At 38.3% G+C, this 24,444-nt stretch overlaps 1 protein-coding gene and 1 long non-coding RNA gene across 4 annotated transcripts in view; one reads left to right on the top strand and one right to left on the bottom strand.

Moving 5' to 3' along the window:
• Positions 1-5,942: 5,942 nt before the first annotated feature.
• PACRG (parkin coregulated) overlaps positions 5,943-24,444 on the bottom strand; it is a 266,103-nt gene continuing 247,601 nt past the window's right edge. For both annotated transcript variants that reach the window (XM_034428504.3, XM_060692314.2), the window contains one exon: positions 5,943-6,276. In XM_034428504.3, the coding sequence (XP_034284395.1) occupies positions 6,116-6,276 (161 nt within the window). In that variant the 3' untranslated portion in view covers positions 5,943-6,115. The remainder of the gene's footprint in view (positions 6,277-24,444) is intronic.
• LOC117672070 (uncharacterized) lies at positions 8,468-23,933 on the top strand. 2 transcript variants are annotated; one of them, XR_004593112.3, is made up of 3 exons: positions 8,468-8,577; positions 15,481-15,651; positions 16,491-23,933. It is a non-coding gene; the product is annotated as an uncharacterized LOC117672070 (long non-coding RNA). The 2 variants fall into 2 exon arrangements; XR_015732649.1 differs by lacking the exon at positions 8,468-8,577 and having other exon boundaries at positions 15,458-15,651.

Below are 24,444 nucleotides of genomic sequence, written 5' to 3'. Positions count from 1 at the left end.
GGGAGTCTGTTAACCTTACAGGTGCAAGTACAGAAATTTGGCCCTGCTTTTTGGCAAAGGATAGCCATGTGATTCCTAGTTGGTGGAAATACCTGTTTGGCACTTGACCTCGTCCAATCCCAAATCCACAGATATCAAAATACGTTCTCTAGGGTAGACCTTTCCACCTTCCTTGTGGGGTTTTTATGTCTTTTGCTTAAAACTGCATGTAGTTCAGCCGGTTCGCACCGGTTCAGGCGAACCAGTAGCAGTGATCGCAGGTGGGCCCGCCCACCTGCCCACCCTGGCTCCAAGTCATGCTATTCAGGCACGTTTCCAAGGCATCCATGAAAGGCATGCAAGCGAGCAAAGTACATGCATGGAAGGCCGGGCACATGTGCAGACAGTGTGCACGCAGGACGAACCAGTGGTAAAAGTAAGTGAAACCCATCCCTGATGTACTTGTCTAGATAATATTACCTTGAAGAAGAGAGCTGTATAAGAGTACTAGTGGAGATATCCATTTGATAGTTGACACAACCCCCCATATTCAGAGTTGCAATGGCACTGAATTCAGTTGACAAAGCATGAGAAACCATGACTTTCATGCCTATGGCTACCTGGAGTCATCTTATCAGCTTCTCTGGGCACAGCATGCTGCACTATATCTGAGTTTCTTTCACATAGTAAATATAAAGTCCACTTGTTACTACATGAACTTATCCATGATGAGTTTCAGAGGGGGGGGCACAATAATACAGAAATGGTCTTCCACTGTCTTCTTTTGGGGTGCTTTCCACGTTTCAGTCCTGAGATCTCAATTTCCACCTACTATCTAGGTCTGACCTATTTATATTTTTCAAGGTCATCTAGACAATGCTGTGATATTTAACTTTAATGAAAAATGTACATATATATGTATCTGTTCAAAATTTCATGTATGCATGCGCATACAGTATGTATTCATAGAAAATTCTAGTCAATATAAAATTTTAATGTAAATTAGGTATTTCCCTAGTACAAATACTAAACAGGTAACTAAACTACCCTCACAGAATATCTTGTATCATCATGTACGCAGAAAACCAACGTATTACATCCTAGTGCATACACCAGAAAAGATAAGAAAATTTGGAATTGGTTCCATGACTGCTCAAGTTATCTTTCCCAAAATGGCTGACCTACAAGTGCTTGCCTGCAACAGCCATGAGATGAGAAAGGATGATCACATTCATTCAAAGCTGATATTCCCTTTCTTCCACCCAGCAGGTAATTGAACAGTGAACAGGCTAACAGATGTTTTGAAATGATGCCCTTCAATTATATAGTCAATTCTTATCCATCTGGTTAAAGGACCATTATTTGTTAGCTCCAGGAAACTGAATCAGAGATAGGACAGGATTTAGTCCTTTGAAGAAGATGGAGATAAGGTTCTTCTACAGAAAAATGATCTGAACTTCTTCAATATTTGGTTTCAGTTCTTACTTTCCCTAGAATTAAGAATTGAAAACAAACTGGGTAGAAACATTCTTGATGTTACAGATTGCATGGACTAATTTGTATCCGGCTTCTGGCCCAGTTTGGCTACTGCAAATTCCATGACTATCCTGTTAGACAAATACCAGAAAGATGGCAGAAAAGTTCAATTCTTGATTTTCCTCAACCGTTTTCTGACTCTAAATAATTTAAATGCAATATTGTTCTGGCCTTCTGCTTCCAACGAAGATGATAGCCTTATATACTAGTGATCCAGATTTTGCTTTATCGGACAATTCCAGTTTGGGATGGAAAATTATTGCTATGCCCCCCTGCATTTTGTTGGATTCTTCTTGTTTTAACTTATCTCCCTGTGAATATGAATATTTAGCACCCATATTACACTGGTGGCAGAAATCTTCTAGAGATGGAAAGCTGTTCTTGTTCTTGTTCTTGTTGCAGAAAAATGTTTTCTTCTTCTTTCTAGAAAAAGGAATCATTTGTGCTCTTTATTCTACAGCAGAGGTCCCTAACCCTTGCTCCGGGGATGGGCACCAAGCTGTGGCATGCCAGAAACAGGGCCATGCAAACAAGCGAAGCTCCATCCACGGGATGCAGGCAGCACATGAAACCAAGCCCCTTCTGGTTCATGGAAAAACCTCTCTACACCGAACCAGTCCCTGGTGTCCAAAAGATTGGGGGCCACTGTTCTACAGGATTGGATTAAAGAATGAAGTGCTACAATATCTACAAGAATCCGTATTCCATAATAGCCTTATTTGTATGCAATAGTGAGCATATGGTGGTGTGGCCCCCCACTCATGGTACAATGCATACGGATCAACTCTCTTATACTTGCACAGACAATACGAATATGTGCAGGCAGGAACCTTAGTAAGTTTCTGTGGAAATACAAACTCTGCACTACAAAGCTTCTAGATGTTGGGCAAGCCCTTCTGTGCATAGTTGTGTATATAAACAGTGTGTTCCCACAAATGTTTGACTTAAAGCTGTTGATACTGGAGGAGGTGTGCGCAAATCAGTACACACTGCACCAAGCACAGAATTATGGTTTGACCCTATTTCCTCTTGAACACATCCAGCCAATGAAGAAGACTTCTGAATAAAGCAATTGTAAACTATCTGCAAGATATTTGCAGATAACTGCAAATGTTTACTCTGAATGCTACTTTTCTTGGAGGCTGAATTAACACCTGCTTCCAAACTGAAAGAGAAAACTTTTCCTGCTGCAGTTTCCTCTGCTAAATTATAGAGGAGCTTAATATTTAGCCTACTGAGGTCAAAACTGTCACTTTTACTGCACTATGGGATGCTTTAAAAAAAAACCAGATTCCCTTTGCTCTATATTTAAAAGTTCTAGATGTTATCAGTGTTATACCATTACCTCAGATCCCTGATAATTTTGATTTATTTATTTATTTATTTATTTGGCATCTCTCCTTCTTACTTGCTCTCTCCTGACCCTTTTTGTTGTTGTTGAAGTTGTATCTCAAGCTGGTAGTTTGTACAAAAGCAAGCTATTTGAATTATCCCAGGCTATTCCCAAAATGGTTATTCATATAATTGTATTTTATAAAGTGTAGACTTGGATGATATCATCCTCTAGATTATACTCTGATTTCATGGGAACTCACTTCTTTAATATAAGGAGCCATTTTGAGCACATCCCTCAAATCAGTGTAAATTTCTGTTTTGGTCCTGCCTGTGTTGATGACTACAGAGTGAAGAAGGAAGAGAGACTAGCCATTCCTCTTGCTCACCACTTCTATTTTTATGTAGGTGATGTGTCCTGGCTTCTTTTTAGGGTAGGGAACAAAGTGGGTGTATGTCTGTGTGTACATGTCTGTATATTGGGGAGGAGACATGCTGAAGCACATACCAGCCCCGTGATTGCAATCCTTCTACCCATTGCTATTCTAGCTGCTTGTAATTGGAGTGGCTTTTTCTGTATTGCACACACAGAGAGATATAAACACAAACTTGGACTTTTGCTTTGGTCTTTTTTATCTATATTGTAGCAGAAGAGTATTTTCCAGGGCAAATATTATAAAACAAAAAAAGTAAAATGCCTTTTCTTCAAGGGATTATTTTTGAAATTCACTACAAAATAACTGTTATTTGTGCTTCTATAGCTGATTTAAGGCAATCGGATTGTGCACAGCAGTATTGTTGTGTTCTCAAAGATAAATAAATGAAGCCTACAAGAGCAAAAACTAGGCATTGTTTGATACACACAAACGGGGACAATTCAGGCAATATTACATTTCGTTCATTTCAATGGGAGGATAAAGCGCTGCTTAAATCTCATCCATTTAATTCCACAGGGCACAAAATACTTAATTTTGCCTGGAGGACAACCACTTCTTGACACTTTCTAGTATAAATTGTGTTTTTAAAAAGCACACATTCCGTTGTTATAAACACCAAGGATCTTCATATCATCATGCTTACTCGAGCTCAGCCTGTGATTCCAATTACTAGCACTGTTCATCCATGCCATTTTTTTCCTTCATTGTAAACAATAATTTTGTGTTTGGGTAAGTATAGAAATGTTCTGTTGTGACACAGCATTGGTGATGATTGAAGTACTCCATTTGTAGGAATGTGCCCCACATGGACCATCACAAAAACCATGCCTGAAAAGTTGTGCCCCAAGGATTTTTTTATTATTGCTTAGGCAGTCTCAATTGTACAAGCCACCCCAATAGTTATATTACATCCTCTGTTGCAAACATATTAAATTTTCTGTGACTGGAGACTTTTAAGTATGAAGAAAGAGTTCTGTTGGCCTCATAAACTCACACAATATCTCTGACTGTAGTGCTGGTAGTTCTGTATCAGAAATGGGAACAAGAGGTTTGTGGAGAAGAGTTGGAGCTATCACTGCCGTTGCAAATACAACCCAGACTTAGTGGGTGGATGGGAAATGGTGGCTGCAAAATACAAAAATGCCATTGTTCTCAAAAACAGAAAAGTATTAGTTGCTGGAGTGGAGAGCTTTTCTTATGGTCTAATGCAGGCATTTCTCTAAATTATGCTACTTATAATCCAAAGGCCAAGAAACCCCATTTGTATTCTTCATTGTTATATTGCTTCTATAACAGAAATAACAGTGAAAGTTCTCTAGCTATAGCTGAACTAAATCTTTTATTCGCAAGGATTGGGGGTGCTGGCTAGAGGTGCTGGCAGCCAGAGCTCAGCAATATCTGGGGAATCACATATAGCTCACTCCTGAGTTATGTTGTGCCTGTGAAAAACATCATTTCAAACATTTTTTTAAAGAAAGACTCTTAATTTTTACATTTGTAAAGCGCTCTTAAAGTTTTTCTGTCAGCTCGATGTGGATACAGCGTTGGCAGCTTTGCCACTTGCCTTCCTTTCTATTCCCCATCTAATTTGCAATTTTTATGGGTAAGGATGGCAGAAATGGTGGCACTTGATTCTCTCTGTACAATCTTCAATGGCTATGGAATTGGGGCACTATAGGACTAGAATGTCAAACTGGCGGCCCACGGGCCGGATGCATCACACGCAAGCCATGCCCTCCTCAGCTCCGTGTAGGCAAAAGTTGCCATGATACATCACGTGACATCAATGTGACGCAGTGAGTTTGACGCCTATGCTATAGGACAACAGAGATACGGTCTCCAGATAGGAACATCTGCCAGGCATTTTTTAAAAAACAACATCTTCTTTGGTATAAGCAGCCAGCAGTTCCCTTTTTGGGGGGAACCAGATCCCCTTCGCAAGCTGCCAGTTCATTAGCCAGGCCTGTCATACCTGAGAAAAAATGTTGTGCCTATACATCATAAACATGGTATGTGTTTATGCTTCAGCCAACAGAAGCAGTAGATAACCTGGAGGAGGAGTCCTATAAATAGCCAGTCACAAAGATTTAGAATTCTTGCAAACACCTATTGCCTTTCTAGACAAACCACAGGGCAACACTCTTACTATAAAATTTTGCTTTCAGGCAGATCCATTTTCCTTTCTTGCCATGCTACTTTTTAAAAAAAGGGGGAGAGAAAGAAAGAAATAAGAAGGCATTCTGTTTTTGGAAAAAAGGCAAACACCTGGAAGCTTGGACGACACGTGTGTTTGACTCATTAATTACATTTATGAAGGCGCTTTCTAATGGGCTGCACAAAAGTCCCTCCTGTAATTCATAGAGATGCTCAACAGTTTTATTGTAAGTCGGGGCCCATTATTCTGCCCAGCTGCTAGAGAACCACTGCTGAACGATTGTTTCTCCTATTAAGCAGTCAGCATAAACTCTCCTTGTTACAGCCTGGGACATCGCCTCCAGGGCAAGCGGACACAGAAGAGCAATTGCCGAATTGCGTATGAAAATTATAGTTTTATTGTCCGTACAAATGAAGATTTGACTCTGACACCCGCTCCGCTCTGCTTTTGTGATAAAGAAGCAATTCTTTCACCAAACAAATAAGCACAGCACACCATTGTAATCCAAGAAACAGGCACTATTTATGCATTGGAAAGACAGGCTCACATTTGTACTGAAGAGCTAAAGAGTCTAAGGTCCCAGAAGCTGCTTTTTTAGTATATTGGGGGTGTGGGGGGCTGGAATGAGTGCCAATACATTAGACAGAGCTGGAAAGCGCTTGTGGCATCATTTTTGCTAATTTAACAGGCATGACTGATAAGTTGGGACCATGTATTTTATGTTTATGTAAGCATCTTCACCACCATAGCGCTCAAAAGCTTCCAGTGTCTCTTGAATTAAGTCTCCAATATTTTCTCGCTTCTGCTGGCTATAATCAATGCCATCGCCAGAGTTCACTGAAATAAAAAAAAAGACAGAAAGAAAATTAGTTGTGGGTGGTTGTGGGTGCTCCACCACTGGGGGTTTTCAAAACAGATTAGCAGGATCCATTGTACCTAATACCACCTTTTTCTGCTATATGTCATAGATTAGTGTATGTTAACGGTACGTTCATTCGGTAACTTCTTCCTCATTTTTGGTACAACTAGAAATGCAGGAAATGTCCTAAAACAAATACAGGTCTATCTTCTTGCAAGTTATTCAGCAAAAACCTGCCAGGCAGACTGCAAAGTTTCTTCCAGCCATCTTGCTGACAGAAGAGCATGTTCTGCCAACCAACGGGTTACTCTCAGTGTGTATGCCAATGGGGATATACTGAAGGAGTACAGAGATTGATGAAAACGAGAGCCACTTCAAATGCATTTTGTTGCCGTAGAGTTTGCCTGAAACCCAGGGATCGAGGCATTCCCTCCTACATAAGTTAGGGGGCTGCCTAATATCTAAGTATCTATTTGTAGGGACATTGCCATGAATCTGATACTTCATATCCATGCCAATGTTTTGGTCCACGTTCAACCTTGCTTGATAATGAGTTGATACTGAGGCGGTCAATTAGTTCTGAGTAGGCCAAGCCTAGAAACAAAAGAGAAGGGAGTAGTATATTTTATTATAATAGCTATACTACCAGAAATTGTCAGTCGATAGAGACTATTGCCAAAAAATGAGGGTGGGGAGACTAACCCAGAAAGGAGATAAAAATTTATTTGCATCATATTTGTTTATGCTAATTTTAGTGCACGGATATAAATTTTAGAAATAACTGTTATTCGTCTGACTTTACTGCTACGTCATGATCCTTTAATTTTGTAAACCAGATCTGGTTGCCATATTGCACAGGAAAATACATCTCACTGAAGCAAAGAAAACAAGGACCAAAGGACTTGGGCATCTGCTTTGTTTGCTTATTTTTCAGGCTAACCTTAAGACCATGGCTTCTCCTAGTTTATTAACCCTTTTATATTTAAATTGGATTTGCATAGGATACTCTTCAAATGGAGAAATGGTTCCAGGAAAAGAGAACATATGGCTGTCCTGCCCTCATTAACAGGGGTCTCCAACCTTGGCAACTTTAAGACCTGTGGACTTCAACTCCCAGAATTCCTCAGCCAGCTTTGCTCAACTCTGGGAGTTGAAGTCCACAGGTCTTAAAGTTGCCAAGGTTGGAGACCCCTGCTCATTAGCACTACGCTGGGCCTTTTCCTGCTTTCTTGATGAAATTGACAGTATTAGAATATTCTTCATGATACCAGGAAGATTCTGAATCATAAATTGGTTCTAGATATCAGGTCAGGCAGGTTTCAGCCTCAGGATCTGAAGCTCCTTTCTAACTTACAGTTGAGAGTGAAGTGCAAGAGAGCTGGATACCTAACAAATTATTTTGGCCGCTGCCAAATACCAGAACCAGTTGTTTAGGGAGACTGAGTTCAAGACTGCAGAATTGGCAAAGAAGATGCTGTGTTTGTTACAAACTCTTCTATTGAAGAAAATACAATATAATCTTAGTTCACCCAATTTTCTTCTGAACAAAAAATGTATTGAATTAAGTCAAAGTCAGGAATAGACGTTATTGGAAGTTCTGTGCGAGAGCAGTGTTTTTCATCTATTCTGCAGTGAGGCAGCTCAAGAGCTTATTGGGAACACATATTTGCTGCAAGATGACATTCAAGTAAAAACATTCTAGATACTGGTGCAAATATGAAATACATGTAAAATGTAGACAACTATCTTTTTCCTGGGATTTTGACGACACACATGTATTTGAAAATAGGTCTCAAAGATATAGAAAAGTGGCATCAATCTCAAACATAAATTACTTCTAAATTAATATTCTGTACAGTTTCAGTGATGGTCGGTGGGACAATGCTGGAATAATGTTCATAAATCATGGCCATATAAGGGAGCATCCTACAACTCCTGAAGCCGAAGTATATTCAGAATCATACCAAAAATAATTTGGCAATAAACACTGGATGATTTAGAGGTTTGGCAGTAAGATACTGGCTTTTTCAATCTCTTATATATTTGGCTCTAACCCTGTCTGGAGAGGTGACTGCTGGAAGGTTATTTCATGGCTCATGTGACATTAAGTGAGCTCACTTTTGTTAATAGCAGACAGGTGTCTAAACCATAAAACTCAAGAGCTCTTCTAACACAATTCATCCATTCCAGTAGCAATATTAGAGAAGTCAACAAAACTAAGAAAGACGCCACATAATCTTTTCTGTCTGGGAGCTGCAGCTGACGCTTTTCTGCTTCAGGTATCTGAATTTTTTAAACAGCAAACTCCTGGATTTTTTTTTTTAAAGGAAAACTGTAATTAAACAATGTTTCTGTTAAGTTTTAAACTGGAAACTTTCTGTATCTAAGTGAAGATCTTAACCGCTATGTTATTTGAGAGGCGAGGGAGGGAGAGAGGGAAAAGAGATATAGCAGCTATTAGAATGCAGGGGTAAGCATTGACTAGGTTGAAGAGGCAACCTTGCCTTTGAAAAGTAGCTGATACATTGCTGAGATTAGCCTACAGTCAACTGAAATGCTCTAGCTCATGGGTTTCCAAACTGGGCAACTTTTAAGACTTGTGGACATCAACTCCCAGAATTCCCCAGCCAGCATGGTTGGATGAGGAATTATGGGAGTTGAAGTCCACAAGTCTTAAGGTTGCCAAGTTGGGAGACCCCTGCTCTAGCTGCAGCTCAAATGGACAGAAGGATTCAAGACAACATAAAAGGGAGAATAGTGTCCAAAGTTCAGCAGAGAAACACACCGTGTGTTTCATTTGAAGGTGAATACGGGATTAAAAGGGAGTGGTGCCATCTGTTTCTGCCCTTCAGAAATGATTGCCTGCCCATTCTAACCATGAGAAAACTGGGCTTCATATTTCTGGGACCATACAGAATCAGGCATTGTTATGAATATTTATTCTTCTGGAAACTCAACCTCACATTCATGAATTAGTAGCAAAAACTTCAGTGATTTCACATTGCTGGATACATGTCATTGTAAACTAGAAAGACGTCATACACAGTATATGCAGAAGAACAGACAGACAGAGAATATAGAAATCAAACCCATATCTCTGCCACCCCCAGAGATTAAATCTTATGCATTTTCATCCTCTTCTTTTGAGCTAACAGACTCTTAGCCACTCCTTTCCCAGCCTTAAGATTGGTGTGGACCTGCTCAGCATTTAACAGTGCCCTTCTCTGACCTGGTTTCTGCTTCAACCCTTACATCCAGTACAGGAGTGAAATCTACTTATCTTCCCTACCGGTTCAGAAGTGTGTGTGTGTGCATCACATGTGATTTTGGATCCTCTGCGCATGCACAAAGTCTTCTACGCATCCGCAGAGGATCAAAAACAGGTTACTTCCTGGTTAAAACCAGGAAATAATGTCGTCCAGGTGGGTGGGAGGAGCCTCGGTCTACCACTGCTACCGGTTCACTGAACAACCACCCACTGTCGCTACCGGTTCGGTCAAACTGGTGTAAACCGATAGCATTTCACCCCTGATCCAGTAAGACGATACTACTGAAAACTGAGCAGTATATAATGACCTTCAAGGCTGGACCTGATTTCATTGCTGTAACAAGCTAACACAAGTTACAGATTGGCCCTGGATCCAGTCACTTTGCTACATGTAAGTATTATACAGTCTACCACTTAGTCTCTAAAGTTAAACTACAGAAAGATATTTCATGTCTTTAAAATGACATTCTCAGCATAAAATATTTCAGAAGTAGAAAAAAATAGATAAATATATTGAAGTAGAACAAAGAGATCCATAGGTATCATAAGATAAAGATTATATCACAGCGTCTCCCTCATGTTCAGAACTTTACGTGTTCTCAATTGTGATCATTTATCTTGGGCATGGCATGGGCATCACTGATTTGTTAGGAAAAGAGCAAGGAAGAGCATTCAATTAGGACTTGAAACTTAAACAACTCTTTCAAAAAAAATAGTTGGCGTTCAAGGACACATTGGGTCAAGCTTGCAGATTACATTCTAGTTATAGGCACACCCCTGGGGATACTCCAAGAGCATCAAGCTGGGGAAGTCTCAAGACAGTCCCCATTTTCTCTGCTTGGCAAAGTCAGGGGCTGATAGAGAAGGGCATGGCCTTTTAAAAACAGCAGGCTTCCAAAGCCAGATGCATGTTGTTTTCAACATCTCAAAATAGTTATGGTATGCCTACTTCAGTCTGAAGATACCCAGTGCTATCATTATTCTGGTGCTCAAGGAAAAGGAGGAGGAGGAGGAGAGATCTCATTACAGAATGCAGCTCCTTTGGAGTTGGGAAGCTGCATGTAGGCCACAAGTTGCTCATCATTTGCCGGGGGATGGGGGGTGTCATTTGGTGCCAATGGTTGCCAAAACATACTGCGATTCAACCTTCCCAAAATGACTTTAAGGAGGATGACTTCCTTAAATCCTGGTAATGGATCCTAGTCTCTCCCCCTCAAATATTAGGTATTGTACAGAAAGGAAACACAGAATTATATGTGTGTATTGGATGGAGAGGGAATTAACAACCACTGCAGTCGTCCTTATGTGAGATGTGCCAATAGTTTGTTCCTGTCCAGAAAATTAGGGGAAAGATGCCAGAGTAGCAAAATCACTCTGCTGTAGAAGATATTGCAGCTTGGAGGATTGAATAATAATAATAATAATAAAAGTGAAAGAATCTGACACTAAGAGAAGCTGCATAAAGAATGGCACCAAATGAGGCTCAGATGATCGTTACTGACAATGTATGCTGTGTGCCAGGCTCCTCTCCTCAAGACAGCTATTGTTTTCTCTAATTTCATGACCCAGTTTATAAGCGACATTGCCAAAAGGCTATTTCAGCAAAGAAGTCACCCACTAAGCCCACAATAGCTGCTTTGCACAGCCATAGGAATTAGCAAATCTTTAAGGCAAAGTTGGGAATGATTAACCCACCAGGACAACATCCACCCCAGCATTTGCCAGCACTCGACAGATGAGTCATACTGATTTCCTCAGCACACCTAAGGCTAAGTATCCAGTCATAATAATAATTAGAATGAAAACACAAAGAGGGGAGAGGATAAAAACTTGCCACCAATGCACAACAGTTTCAGCCTGCCTGTCTCTCATGTAATGTTATTTCTGGGTTATTTATTGTATGGTGAACATGTGGGTAACTAAAAAGAAATAGCTGTCTCTATGATGCCAGAACCTGGATTGGATTCAAGCTGTTTACTGAAGTTTCCCTCAGTGGCAGAGAATTAATCAACATGAAGAAAAATTTGGAGGCCACATCTGTCTTGCCAGGCTCCCAAAGTGAAATGTCTAGCAGACACAGCGTGAAGCAAAGGATCTTGTCCTGGGAGGCAGAACAGTTATTATTACTATGCAGAGGGAGAAAAAAAACCTCATTCAACACATAAAAGAACTGCTGATTTAGCCCTCTGGAATTAGAAATAGTGAGAGCTCAGATAATCAACAATTTCTAGATTAAGGCATCTGTTATTACCTGCATAAAGGTGCTTATTATATTTAAAGGTAGCTTCTGTTCTCTTATCTCTTAAGAACTGTTTCAGATGGTGAGGTAAGGCAATCCTTAATTTGAAACTATAGAGAACCAATAGGAGTCAGTGGCTACTGCCGGGCGATTTGGTTGAGGAGACATCCTTTGCCATTGCCATTGCCACAAGAGAACATTTCTGCATCAGTACACTGCAAGTACCTCTTTCCCCCTTGCAGAGATGAGACGACAATATGTTGAGTTTCAAATAATCTTTAAATTAGATATTTTAACTTACATAGCATAACGTGAACATGTTTGGGGTAAAACTGAGCTTTTTTGACACTTATCCAAAATGACCAGCACTATGTCCTTACTGTAAGCAAGAAATATTGCATATGGCATGAATGTAGCAATAGCAAAAGAAATAGCACGAAGACTTATATAAAACTTCACAGTGCTTTACAGCCCTCTCTAAGCGATTTATAGAGTCAACCTATTACCCCCCCCCCCAACAATCTGGGTCCTCGCTTTACTGACCTTGGAAGGATCGAACACCGAGTCAACCTTGAGTCGATCAGGATCAAACTCCTGGAGTGAGCAGTGAGCAGTGAGTTAGCCTGCAATACTGCGTTCTAACCATTGTGCGACCATGGCTCTTAAGTTAGTGTAACTAAGATTCATAATTGAATTTACTCTATTTTTCAAAAAAGCATTATTTGAAAGTGTCAATCAAGCCAGCATGGGCAGAGGAGATCACGAGGTCATTGATGAGTGTAGCATATTGGAGATTGTGAGTTGGAACATAAGAGGTGCATGAATTAGTGCCTTAAATGAAAGAAAGAAAAGCAGGCATATTATATGTAAAATTAAGATAAGGTAAATATGTAATGGATCTGAATGAAAGTGATCTGATCTTGTGGAGTGGAAGAAATGAAGGCGTGGCTTTAATTAAGAATAAAATAGGTAAACTGTGGATCAGAAAGTAGGCAACACTGCCATCTAGAAGTAGGTGAATAAGAAAATAGGAATTCACAGGCTGATGATAGTTACATATTACACTCCAATCAATGGTGCTAATCAAAGATTCACATGTGACTTTGGAGAAAAACTGTACAACATTTTGAACAAATGGGATGGGCTTGAGGAATCATTATTTTAAATGTCATAAATAGATAGGTAAGAACAAGATGACGGATACAAAAATGATTAGGACATTTGGAGATTCAAGACTGAATGCAAATGATGGTTTGGTGAATAGCATCAACATTATAGAATGCCATAGAAGTGTGCTGTGCTAAAGGAAAGTATGAAAAAACTTGGTGAAATAATGATGTGAAAGAGACTGAGGAAGAGAAATAATGCATAAAAGGGAAACACTGCTGTAAAAATGAAGATGGGAATTATATTGTACAAGGAGGAAAAAAGATGATTGCAAAGTATATAATAAAAGAGAACAAGAAAGAAATAAAAGAGAGAAAATATAGATCAATATTGATGGAATAAAAATGATTTAGAAATGGATGAAAAAGGCTCAACAAGGTACCTCCCAAGACTAACAATTCAAGAAGAAAATTGAGGAAATTATTGATGATGAAATTAATGTGAGGGAAGGTTGGAAGGAATATTCTCCATGAGGAAGAGAATGAAATGTTGAAGAGTAAAAATGACACAAATAGTATAAATGTCAGTATGTAAGAAAAAATGGAGTAAAAGTTGCTAAAAGCAAAGTAAAAAAAATTGCTGTGAAAACATTGAAAAAGACTGAAAGTGCAGTTGGTGTAACAGGAAAAACATTAAATGATGAATCTGGTTTGATCATGAAGTGGCTATCCAAACTTTCTCAGGGTTCATGGGAAGTCTGTAACTGTATTTGATAATTTCAAAAATACTGTTACCATTCCAGTTCGCAAAGGAAAATACAGTAAGAGGGAAAGAAAAATTATGGAGGAATTATTTTTTTTTCAGAGTAACCAGAAGGTCTGTAATAAAATCTCAACGGAAATGTTATGAGAGGTGACACTGAGCAAAATTTTCAGAGATGCAGTCTGGCTTTATGCCAAGGAGGGAATGAGCAGATCAGAGATTTGTTTCTTCAGCCATGTTTGAATATATAAATATATTAAAACTTTGTGGATTTTGGAGTTGGAACTATTTGCCGAATCCCACAAGAGGGCTTTTTGATAGAAATAAAGCATATTTAAGAATAAATGGAATACATAGTGAATAGTTCAACACTAAGCACATAGAAAGACAAGTGTAAAAATTCCACTCATTGCTTAATATATTTATTGATGAATGTATACTGTGCATAACTTTTAATGCTTTTAATGTTGTGTCAGTTGTGGATATGAATGTATGCAAAATTTTGTATGCTGCACAAGGCAGTCATGAGCATGGCTCTAACAATGTTTCAGAGACCAAGATAATTGTAATTGAATGGAAAATGGACTGAATGATTTCAAGTTGTATATAAATGGCAAAAAACAAACAAACAAACGAAGGAGATGAATTTGTATATCATGGTAGGACATTTACCAAGGATAGGGAAATTAGATGCAGAACATTTACGATGCAGAAAAACAGAAGAACAGTGGATAATTTGTCTGGAGAAATGAATGTAAAAGGAGGAAAAAATGGCTATCGGTAGAAGAATGCTTTTGTCCACTTCTTATATAGAAATGAGAATTGAGTATGTCAAGAGACATACAAGTTAAATGCAATCAAATCGGCTACTTAAAAAGTGGATGTAATTAAGCAAGCAGAAGTAAGGTCAAGTATAAATGAGTGATGAATGAATATGGATTGAATTCGAAAGTCAGCGACTAACACAAAAGAAGCAAAGCCAATGGAGTGATTATAAAGAAACTGATTGAAGATATATGAAAGAAAAATGAATGGGTCAAGATGAAGGGGAAGACTAAGGGAGGTGGATGGATGAAGTTAATGAGATCCTCAAAGAAAGTAATGTGAGAAATTTAAAGAATAATGACAGTTCTTTAGGTGCCGTATGGATGTGATAGAAGCAGGGATGGCAGGCAAGGATAAAAAGATACAGAGAAGTATAGTAAATGGATTGGTGTAAATTAGATTTGCTTCTGTTCTTTGGAAGTTCCCCCACTCCCTTTTTTAAAAAAAATAGAAATGTCTCCTCCTACCCCCTTCCACAAGAAATATTTTATCTTTACAGCGAAACCCAATTTACAAATTTTCTTTTACCGGAAAGGAGAAGAAACAAGAAAAAAAGCAAGTCTGAATTGGGACATAATATTATTAAAATATTTTTGCTGTACTTTATTGTCTCGGTAAGTGGTTTCCTGACCTTCAGAATGCATTTAAACTTATATCCCCTTTTGGCTGAATTTTTAATAAAATGAGCGGGATCCAAGAAGGGAAAGGTTGAGAATTATTGGTTTAGATTAGAACATCATGGAAAAGATTGCTGCTGGACATAAAGCTTGTTAGAAGGAAATGAGTTCCAGTACTGAATAAAATCTGTTAATATCTATAGAGGTTCTTTAGCATGAAAATGTACTATAGATATTCTTATACTTCTACTTATAGGGGTGACAGTTGTCTGTTAAGATGTTTAAACTTCTGGTTGTGATCAAACATCTGTTAAATCAGTGACAGCACACTTGACCTTGCAGCTGACTTGTTTTTTTTCTCAAGGTTTCATGGAAGAAATAAATTGAAACTGGAATGATTGAAAGACAGAAAACTCACCTCCCAAGATTTTAATAGTTTGAGCCTGCCCAGCCTCTATTTGAAAAGAAGAGAGACTTCTGAAGAGCCTTTGAAATAGATGGCAAAATTCCATCTTAAATATTTTTCTTAACAAAGGTAGGAGCCCAGATGCCCAGATCCAGCCATTTTATGGACAAACGGTCTATCTATAATACCTCTCTCACTGTCACACCACAAGGTGATTCAATATTCACTCTCACTATCATCTTGGCCCAAATTTCTATTGCTCTTCAGTTCAACAGTTTTCATTTCTTCCAGACTTAAAAGCTTGAGAACATGAATGCTGAATTCTTCTCCTTGCAAATGATCAGAGTTTTTATTTTCTTAAAAATTAGTGTTTTGCCACTGAGCTGTCCCTTGCCTCCATTCCTCAAAAAACAAAGAGAAAAACCCTAGAGCGCATCTCCCATTCACATTTTCATTGTTTTGCTACGTCTGGCCATTTACAACAACATAGCAAGTCTTTGCAATTGTTAAGGAGAAAGCACCATTCTGATTTTTTTTTTTTTTTTTTTTGTTAAAAAGCCTTTGCTAGTTGTGATGCAGGAAGGACAGCCTGGCAGGGGGCATTTTTTGCAGCCAGATTCACAATAGCTTTAACCATGATTATAGCATATAATATAAAACCTCTAGCTATGTGTGGAAGAAGAAAAGTAGCCATACCCTTAGTCCAAGGGCTGGAAAATGAGATGAAGCAAGCGTTACAGCTTTCAAAGCAGGGAAAATCAAGCTAAGTACTGTTTTTAACCAGGATTATGAAACTGACTTGAAATCAAGTAGGATTGAGACTATGTTTGCTGATAACTCCTGCTTATATAAATCAGGAAAATCAAGCAGGCTTATCTTTTTTATATAAGTATTGTGAAAGTGACTAGAACCTAATAAGAAGGTTTAAGATCAACTTCACTGATAGGTTATCCTTATTCCTTTCCTAGAATCAATTGCAGAAGATGGAGAATGCAAGAGCTGAGAAAACATGTGTCCAAATGCTGTGAGGCATGGAAAAGGAGGAGCAAACTTAACAGAGTTCCCACAAAACATAACCTTTGCGAGGGAAGGAAGGAAGGAAAGTAAATCCAGCTTGTGGTGCTTTTAGAAGAACTGATACAGGCTTAGAAAAACTTGGCTCAACTTTTAAAATTAACCACTATCTTGGGGAATGGCAGCTGGTCAAAGACTGCATATGGAAAAGCCCTAAAAAGTATTTAATTTTGGCTGAAGAGTGTACGTAATGAATAATCACCCAATGAATGAATAGTCACCCAAATCCCTACCTTTGGAAGGAAAGTAAAAAAATAGAAGCATGTGCAAGTATAATCCAAAATGCATAAATGTATATAGGCTTCTGTTGACTCAGGTCACGGTTTCATCTCTAGCTAAGTAAAAAGGACTACACCTGATCGGAGGCTTATTAGTCTGAGAGATATGAAGCATGAGATTTCCTAGAATGATACCTTTTAAAATAGAGAATCAGTTATGGGGCACAGAATGTGGAGGTTACGTCCTGCTTGTTCCCATGAAGGGGATCTCTAAATGTTCCACTCCTAATCCTAATGTTTCCTTTTACAACTTCTTCATGGCGTGAAACCGCCCCCCCTTTTTTTTTTAGTTTTTTAACTTTTTAAATTGTCAAATGGGTTTTAGTTTTCAATGTTTTAAATTTTTGGGCCACAGTTATTTAATTCTTTTAATAATTTTAAATTTTGTATTGATATGTGTTTTAGTTCTGGCTATGCACCACCCTGAGTCCACTTGGAGAAGGGCGGGATATAAATTGAATAAAATAAGTAAAATAAATAAATAGGAGTATCAGATCCAACAAGTGTTACCATCAGCCACTTGTCTTCAAAGAAATCTTTCTCAGACTTGGTTCACTTAGGAAGAGGTAAGTAGTAATTCTCCTTTTGGTAACTGTTTGAGCTGAAAGATTTGTGCTAAAAGAATCATTTTGGTCTAGTGGTTAAGGCACTAGGCTAGAAAGTGGCAGACCGTGAGTTCAAGACCCATCGTAGCCATGAAAGCCAGCTGGATGACTTTGGGCCAGTCATTCTCAGCCCAGCCCATCTCACTGTTGCTTTTGTTGTTGTTGTTGTTTTGGGGACAATAGGAGGAGGAAGGCATGCTGGATATGTTCACCATCTTGAGTTATTTATAAAAATAATAAAGATGGGATACAAATAAATAAATAGGGTTTTCCCCTCCCAGGTGTATGTTGTTGATTCATTAAGAATTTGAATCTTTATTATGTATACCAAGTCAGAGAACTAGAAGGAAATGGAAAAGTACAGAGATAGGGAAAAAGAGAAGACAGAAAGATTAGTTCTGAAGATCTCAGCTGCTAGTCTCCCTGACTAGGAAATTTCACATGCACAGATGCACACCTCAGATCATAACATTAAATTGAATCTACATTGCATCTAGCCCAATTGGTCCTAGTTTGGTATACAATTCCTTAATCATAACTTGGATATTTATGTTCTGGAGCTCTAACCAAGCCCAAAAACATGGGAATGAGTGCCAATGGGGCAAACACAAAAGGTAAGACAAAATGGAGCAAGTCCTTCCTCTTTTTAAAAGCCCACTGAAAGGGGAAATAAGCAATTGCTTTTTTGAATGTCTCTGCCAGTGTCACTTGATTAACAGGTAAGGTTTTCCTTTAATTTCCTTTTGTGTCTGAACCTCTTGGAATAGAATAGAATTTATTATGAGTACAGATGCTTACAACTTAACCTGGAGCAAGTTTCATTAAAAAAAAACAACCCATACAGACCAAGTGTTTTAATTCTGAGCTGTTATTATTCTCCCCAGTGCAGGATGTATCTAGTGACTCCATCACCCTTATACAATGATGAAGTCACTGGAAATATGTCATATAGCACACTAACTTCTCCACATTGCTAAGATACTGCAGTGGATGCTGGGTGATATAATTGTGCTCTCCCACCCTGTCTCACACTCCTAGACTCTGACTCTGTAGAGTGGGATACAGCTGTGGCACACTCCTGGGTCATATGGATTTCAGTAACTTGAGAGAAGAACTAAATAACATACGTTTTGGTAACAATTTGACTGCATTTGAAATAGGCTGAATCCATGTAAATTGCTATTGCTTAACATGCATTGTCACTTCAGAATCAACCAAGATAGCAGCCCTTATCATTATTTCAGATCAAAGGCAGTTCTTTTTAAATCAAAACCTTTCTTTTTCTGCTTTGTTTTAAATTGGAGTGTTATGCTGAAAATAACGCTCCAGTCTAAGATTTTCTTTTAAAAAAATGGATTTGATTTTCAGCAAACATATTCGTCTCAGGAAAAGACCAATAGGGGAAGAACAAAATCTTTGGATTATCGCTAGAAGTATTTGCTCTTCTCCAACAATCCAAATAGCCTGCTCAGCAGGAGACAGAGACATGAAACAAAATTCTCAGTGGCCTTGGTACAGTGTTTGTACTGTTGTTGCAAAACAATGAAGCTAGGCACAAGTCCTGCTGAAAGAGCCAGAGGGATCACATTTTGTCCCTGTATATTATCTGTTGGAATTTACACAAAAAGAAAGCTCATATACCAAAACTGCAAATATTATCTATGTGGAAAAGAACTGGATGTGTTTGATTGCCAGTGATTTAGTTTGTATTTACACCAAATTATATTTGACATTGTATTCATTTGCAAAAGAAACTGAATTAATTTGTAACTTAAGATAGCAACTTGAAAACAATTTGCAACCAATGTTCCCTTCATAAGATAATGTACGACAATAGTGCCGAGGGGCAGGCCAAGTAGCTTGAAAGAAAACTAGGAACAGGAAATAAAAACAAACATTATAATTGTGTACTTTTTTCTTATTAAAAACACAGACATTTACCTTCTTTGTGAATCCATAAAATGGTGCTTGCATTATCTGATAATATGTGAACTACTGCACTGCGATGTTGCTTCTTCCCGTGAAGGTCAAAAGGCAAACATTTATGCAGCAATTTCACCTCAATTCCTTAACTCCCATTTCCAAAGGCCTGACACTTGTGGGAAGAAGACATAAGATACAGTTGATCCTTCCCACATAGCTAAGCTTTCTTACATCATTCCATCTGAGGTAGGAAAGAGTAGTATTTCTACTGGGGAACTTACTCTAAATAGCAGACCTAACTATTCCGAAGCTTTCTAGATGCCCAGAAAGATGATTCCATTCCCAGTCATATCTTCTTCTGTGTCAAGAAATAGCTGCTCTGAACAGAATGATCCTGAAATTCATGAAAGCCACAGTCATGAACCTATTATTGAAGTTATGCCCCAAGACTTAATACATTATATGATACAATGAATTTCTTTCTTTCTTTCTTTCTTTCTTTCTTTCTTTCTTTCTTTCTTTCTTTCTTTCTTTCTTTCTTTCTTTCTTTCTTTCTTTCTTTCTTTCAGAAAGAAATCATCAGCAGGAACTCAGTGTCCTCTCAGAGTAATTCTGATCTATGCAACTTTAAGTTTTTGTTTTGTTTTTTAAGAAAAAAAATAAAGAAATAATGTTAAGAACAGCTGAGCATTTCCTGTTTGTCATTATGTTGTGCTGTCCGGAAGAGTAATCTTAAAAACCTTCCTTAAGAGCTAAGAACATCTGAACCTGAATGGGGGAAAAAATTGACCGTGTAGGCATTGAGACCATTTTTGAAAAAGCACAGGACCAGGGTTGAACACTTGTACTTATGAAGGTTAAAGAACTGGCAGCAGTGGAAATTTACTGGGCTGATTTATCTTCAAGCCAGGTATAGTCCAGACAGTTGTAATATGAGTTTCCTTATAAATCCATGGCAATAACCTTAACTCTGACCTTTGCAAGCAGGCAAAGGGGACCGGAAATAATTCTTTATACTATTTTTCTTTACATTTTTTAAAGCTGGCAAGGCATTGCTGCTGAATATAGCTTCTCTTCTGTTTTTCAACAGAAATCAATGTACACTTTATGTCAGAAGTATGCAGCCTTCACTGGACTAGTTATTTTAAGAGTAAAGTCACAATAAAAGAATGATGATTCAAAGTTTCTTCATCTTGAGAAAGTCATTCATTTCCATTCCAAAAAGCTTGCAGTCAAAAATTGCTTTTCCTTTCCAAATATAAATGCTGTGTACACATGGTTTACCTTTGGTCGTACGATGATCACATAGTATTTATTTACAATTAGTTAAGAAAAACAAAAAATTCTCAAAATTATAGAGAGAGCTCTTGTTCACTCTCCAATGCAATCAGCTTTATTTAGGTTCTGAAACTCCATGAATGACAACGCCGGAGCTCACCTCATTTTCCTATAACCAGAACAACTTCCTACATAGTCTTCAGATCCCAACCCCATCCAGTTACTTTTAATAGATTTCCAGCAAGGTATCTGTGAGCAAGGTTTCATTAATGATTCCCTTTGTAGATCAGTCCGAATATATGCAGAGTTCGAGATGAAATAGCATTTATGGCATTTATTTATTTATTTATTTATTTTGCAAATGTAAGAAATAAATTAACAGTGTTGATTATGCTTTCAACAATTACTTTATAGGTTTCTGGAATTGCTGTCTAATCCAATTACATCATACCTTCTCCGATACAAAGGCACTTCCTTGTATAAAAATAAATGCTATTTGAGATATAGTTCTGACCCAACACAAGATATGGTCCTGGCTCTGTTTAACACAAGCCTACCATTCTTCCATTAGCAACTCTCAGATCAGGATTATGAAAGGGGTTGCAATTCACAAACTGTGTTGGTTCTATCATTTATGACCCTCAGAGTCTCACTTTTTAAGGGAAAATAAACTTTGAAATTGCACCTACGCATACACACAGAGACACATTATGATATGGATGAGATTGTTTTAATCAATATTGACTATTTACTAAAATTTGTTTCCTTCCAGCAATATAGAAAAAAGCCTCTATTATACCACACAATGTAATCTCTTTGAATGTTTGCCAGAATAAGTTTAGTCATGTTGTAACACAGAAAGGCATGCGCTGTCAGCTAAGTTTACTAACTGGAACTATGCTTCAATGCATTTGGAAATTCCTTCTTGAACATGCACAAACTTGCACTTAGAATCAAAACCATTTGTGTTTAGCAATGCAAGTTCTGATGGGACCTAAAAAAGTCAACTTGATCATCTCAAATAAATTCTTTGAAAGTAATACTGTGCTACCCTTCCGCTGCTTTGGGACGCAAATCCTGCAAACTGTTTATATGTGCATGAAGGAATTTCTGTTGGATGAAATGTTCTAATATACCTCCTACTCAACTGGTGGAATTGCAATTTCTAATTATTCAGAGGAAGAGCAGAGTGAGGTTTAAGGATGAGTGACAAATGAGTAATAATAGCGGAGGCAAAATGGTACATGGAGGCAAAAAGCCAATTAATTATATTTGAAAGGAAGAAATCTACAATGTTGAAACTATGAATTCATGTTTCAAAACAGAAATGTAGCTTGATTTTTTTCCTGACCTATTCATTTATTTATTACACGTAAACACACACACACACAGACATACACACTTATACAATTCTGGCCCCGTACCCTTAATTTCTGGTATTTTTAACAAGCTGCTTGACAGAAATGATGATAATGAAGAAGATGATGATGATGATGATTTTAAAATGTTCTGAGATGCCGTGGGAAAGTAATCCGGAGCTCCTTGAGGAGAATGGTTCTGAAGATTATCAGCTCCAGACATGTCTGCAAGAAGACCTCCAGGGTAGAAAGTGCCTTAGAACTGACCCTGATTCTCATAACACGTGCATCTTGCGGTTTATGTCACTATTGTCAAATTGTTTTTTCATTAAGAAGAATAGTATCAATAGTCTGTAGAGATTCTCAGTCATCCAAGTCATGGTTGTCCCAAAGGTGCTTTTTCAGGAGGCAACTGGACTTTCTTGTTTTTCTTTGAAAATGTTTTACTTCTCATCCAAGAAGCTTCTTCAGTTCGGACAGGATAGTGGGAAATGGAAGGATTTATATTCCTTGTAGACAGCTGGACAAGGGATTTTGTTTCTCAATCAGCAGAATAACTCTCTCAAAGCTAAGCAGAACAGGACCAAATTCAGTGTGGGAGAAATAGCAGCAAAAGAAAAACTGGGTTTAAAAATGAGCTGGATCTGGCCAAGAGTCTGCGTGGGGGGGAGGAGGTGTCCAGATTTTTTTTCTCCCAATTCTCCTACGGAAGAGGCAGCTGGGTAGCTGCCTGGAGTGTTGGTGACACCTTCTCTGCTCCCTTCTGGTTACATGATCCAGACCGGATTATATATTGCTCAGCCTATTTTTCCAGTGCATATGTTCAACATTCATACACACTGATGAAAAGGAGAAAGACAAAGACGTAACATGTTATTTGTTGCACAGATGCTTCCTGTGGACATTTTGGGTAAATAGGTTGGAAAGGATTCCAGAAATGGTGCTTTGTGTGCTTTCTCTACCTTCTTTAAAATTACAATAGAAAAAAAATACACCCTCTTCTACAATGAGGCTGCAGTTTCTGCTTCACCTCAAACAGGGCAACCATCACACACTATTCTTATACTTTAATTACTTTTGAATATAAATGAGGGGAAAAAGTAATCACATATCCAGCAAGAGAAAAGGCTATGCTTCTATAATTTTCTGCTATTCCAGGGCTAAGAATGTCGATTTTAAAATTCAAAGAATATGTACTATGAAGGGCCAGCCATTTAACAGCAACTCTTTCAGAATTTTGATTGAACTGCACATAAATCAGGGCAAATGAAATATAAAATATTTGTCAGAGGGTGGGGAAGCTAGCATGGTTTAATCCCAATTTAAGAGGGACCTCTCCTAGCTCAACCATTGTGGTCAATGTAAGGATTTGGAAAATCCAAAAGGAGGGGTGTGTTGTTGTTGTTGTTTGCTTGTGTCACTCAGAGTAACCTGTAAGACTAATTACCACAGCAACTACCAGGTTTAGATCATATAAGAATTAAGAATCTGCTTATTCTGAAATCGACACATTCAAATCCTTTATGTTCCACTGTCTTTATCTGGATGGCATGAAGGAACATCTATTTTTGCAGCATGAGAACATACATTGGAGACTCCATAACCCCATCTCCTGCTTATATCTCTCAGGGTATACATGAAAAGGCCTAGAATCTCCTTCTTCCCCTCTTCCAAATAGGACCCTCTCTCTTCCCAAAGGGAATCACCATAAGCAGCAGACAACGCAGCTTTCCTCTTCCAGCTAATCAAACTTTCCTCTTTCAGCTAATCAAACATTGCTGCTCTATGGGAGCCCATGGATAAGGTCTTGAGGAAAGGCAGTATACACATGCATTAAACTGGGCATGGAGCATCTCAAGCAGAAGATCCTGGAGCAGGTAGCTCTCTGAGACCTTGCCTCTCTAATAGCCTCTTGTCCTCTCTCTCTGCTTCTTTCTTAAGAGGGGCTTCACTCTGGAGGTCATGCTTGGGAGGGCAGGTTGAGTTTTGTCAGAGTTTGTTGCAGCAATCACATCCAGAAAACACACACAGGTAACTGATTCAACAGGATTCATTAACTTCTCTTTATATACAATATAATACATGAAATAAATATACAATACCAACAGCAGAGGAGAGAACAGTTTTTAGTTTCAATTCAGCAGACAGACTACTACTTTGGACCTTTTGCACAGACTCAGAGCTATAGTACTAAGCCACGCCCAGACTCCTAGCTGTCTCCAGCAAATACTGTTTCAGTTTCCAAACAGTCTCCATTGGCTGACTTAGTTGCTATGGCTATTCATTGGCTGACTTTGTTTGCCTATTCCAGTCTATGAAATGAATATACTCTGACAAGTTTTCTGTTTGTAAAGATAGAACTCTGTTCTATCTTGTGTAGGATAGAACAATCCTTTCCGAGGTCTT

Source organism: Pantherophis guttatus, chromosome 1 (assembly GCF_059756535.1).
Source record: "Pantherophis guttatus breed Tessera chromosome 1, ASM5975653v1, whole genome shotgun sequence".
In the NCBI taxonomy this organism is placed as follows: Eukaryota; Metazoa; Chordata; class Lepidosauria; order Squamata; family Colubridae; genus Pantherophis; species Pantherophis guttatus.
The sequence above is the reverse complement of the archived record's forward strand: the minus strand, read 5'-3'. Positions and strand labels throughout refer to the sequence as shown.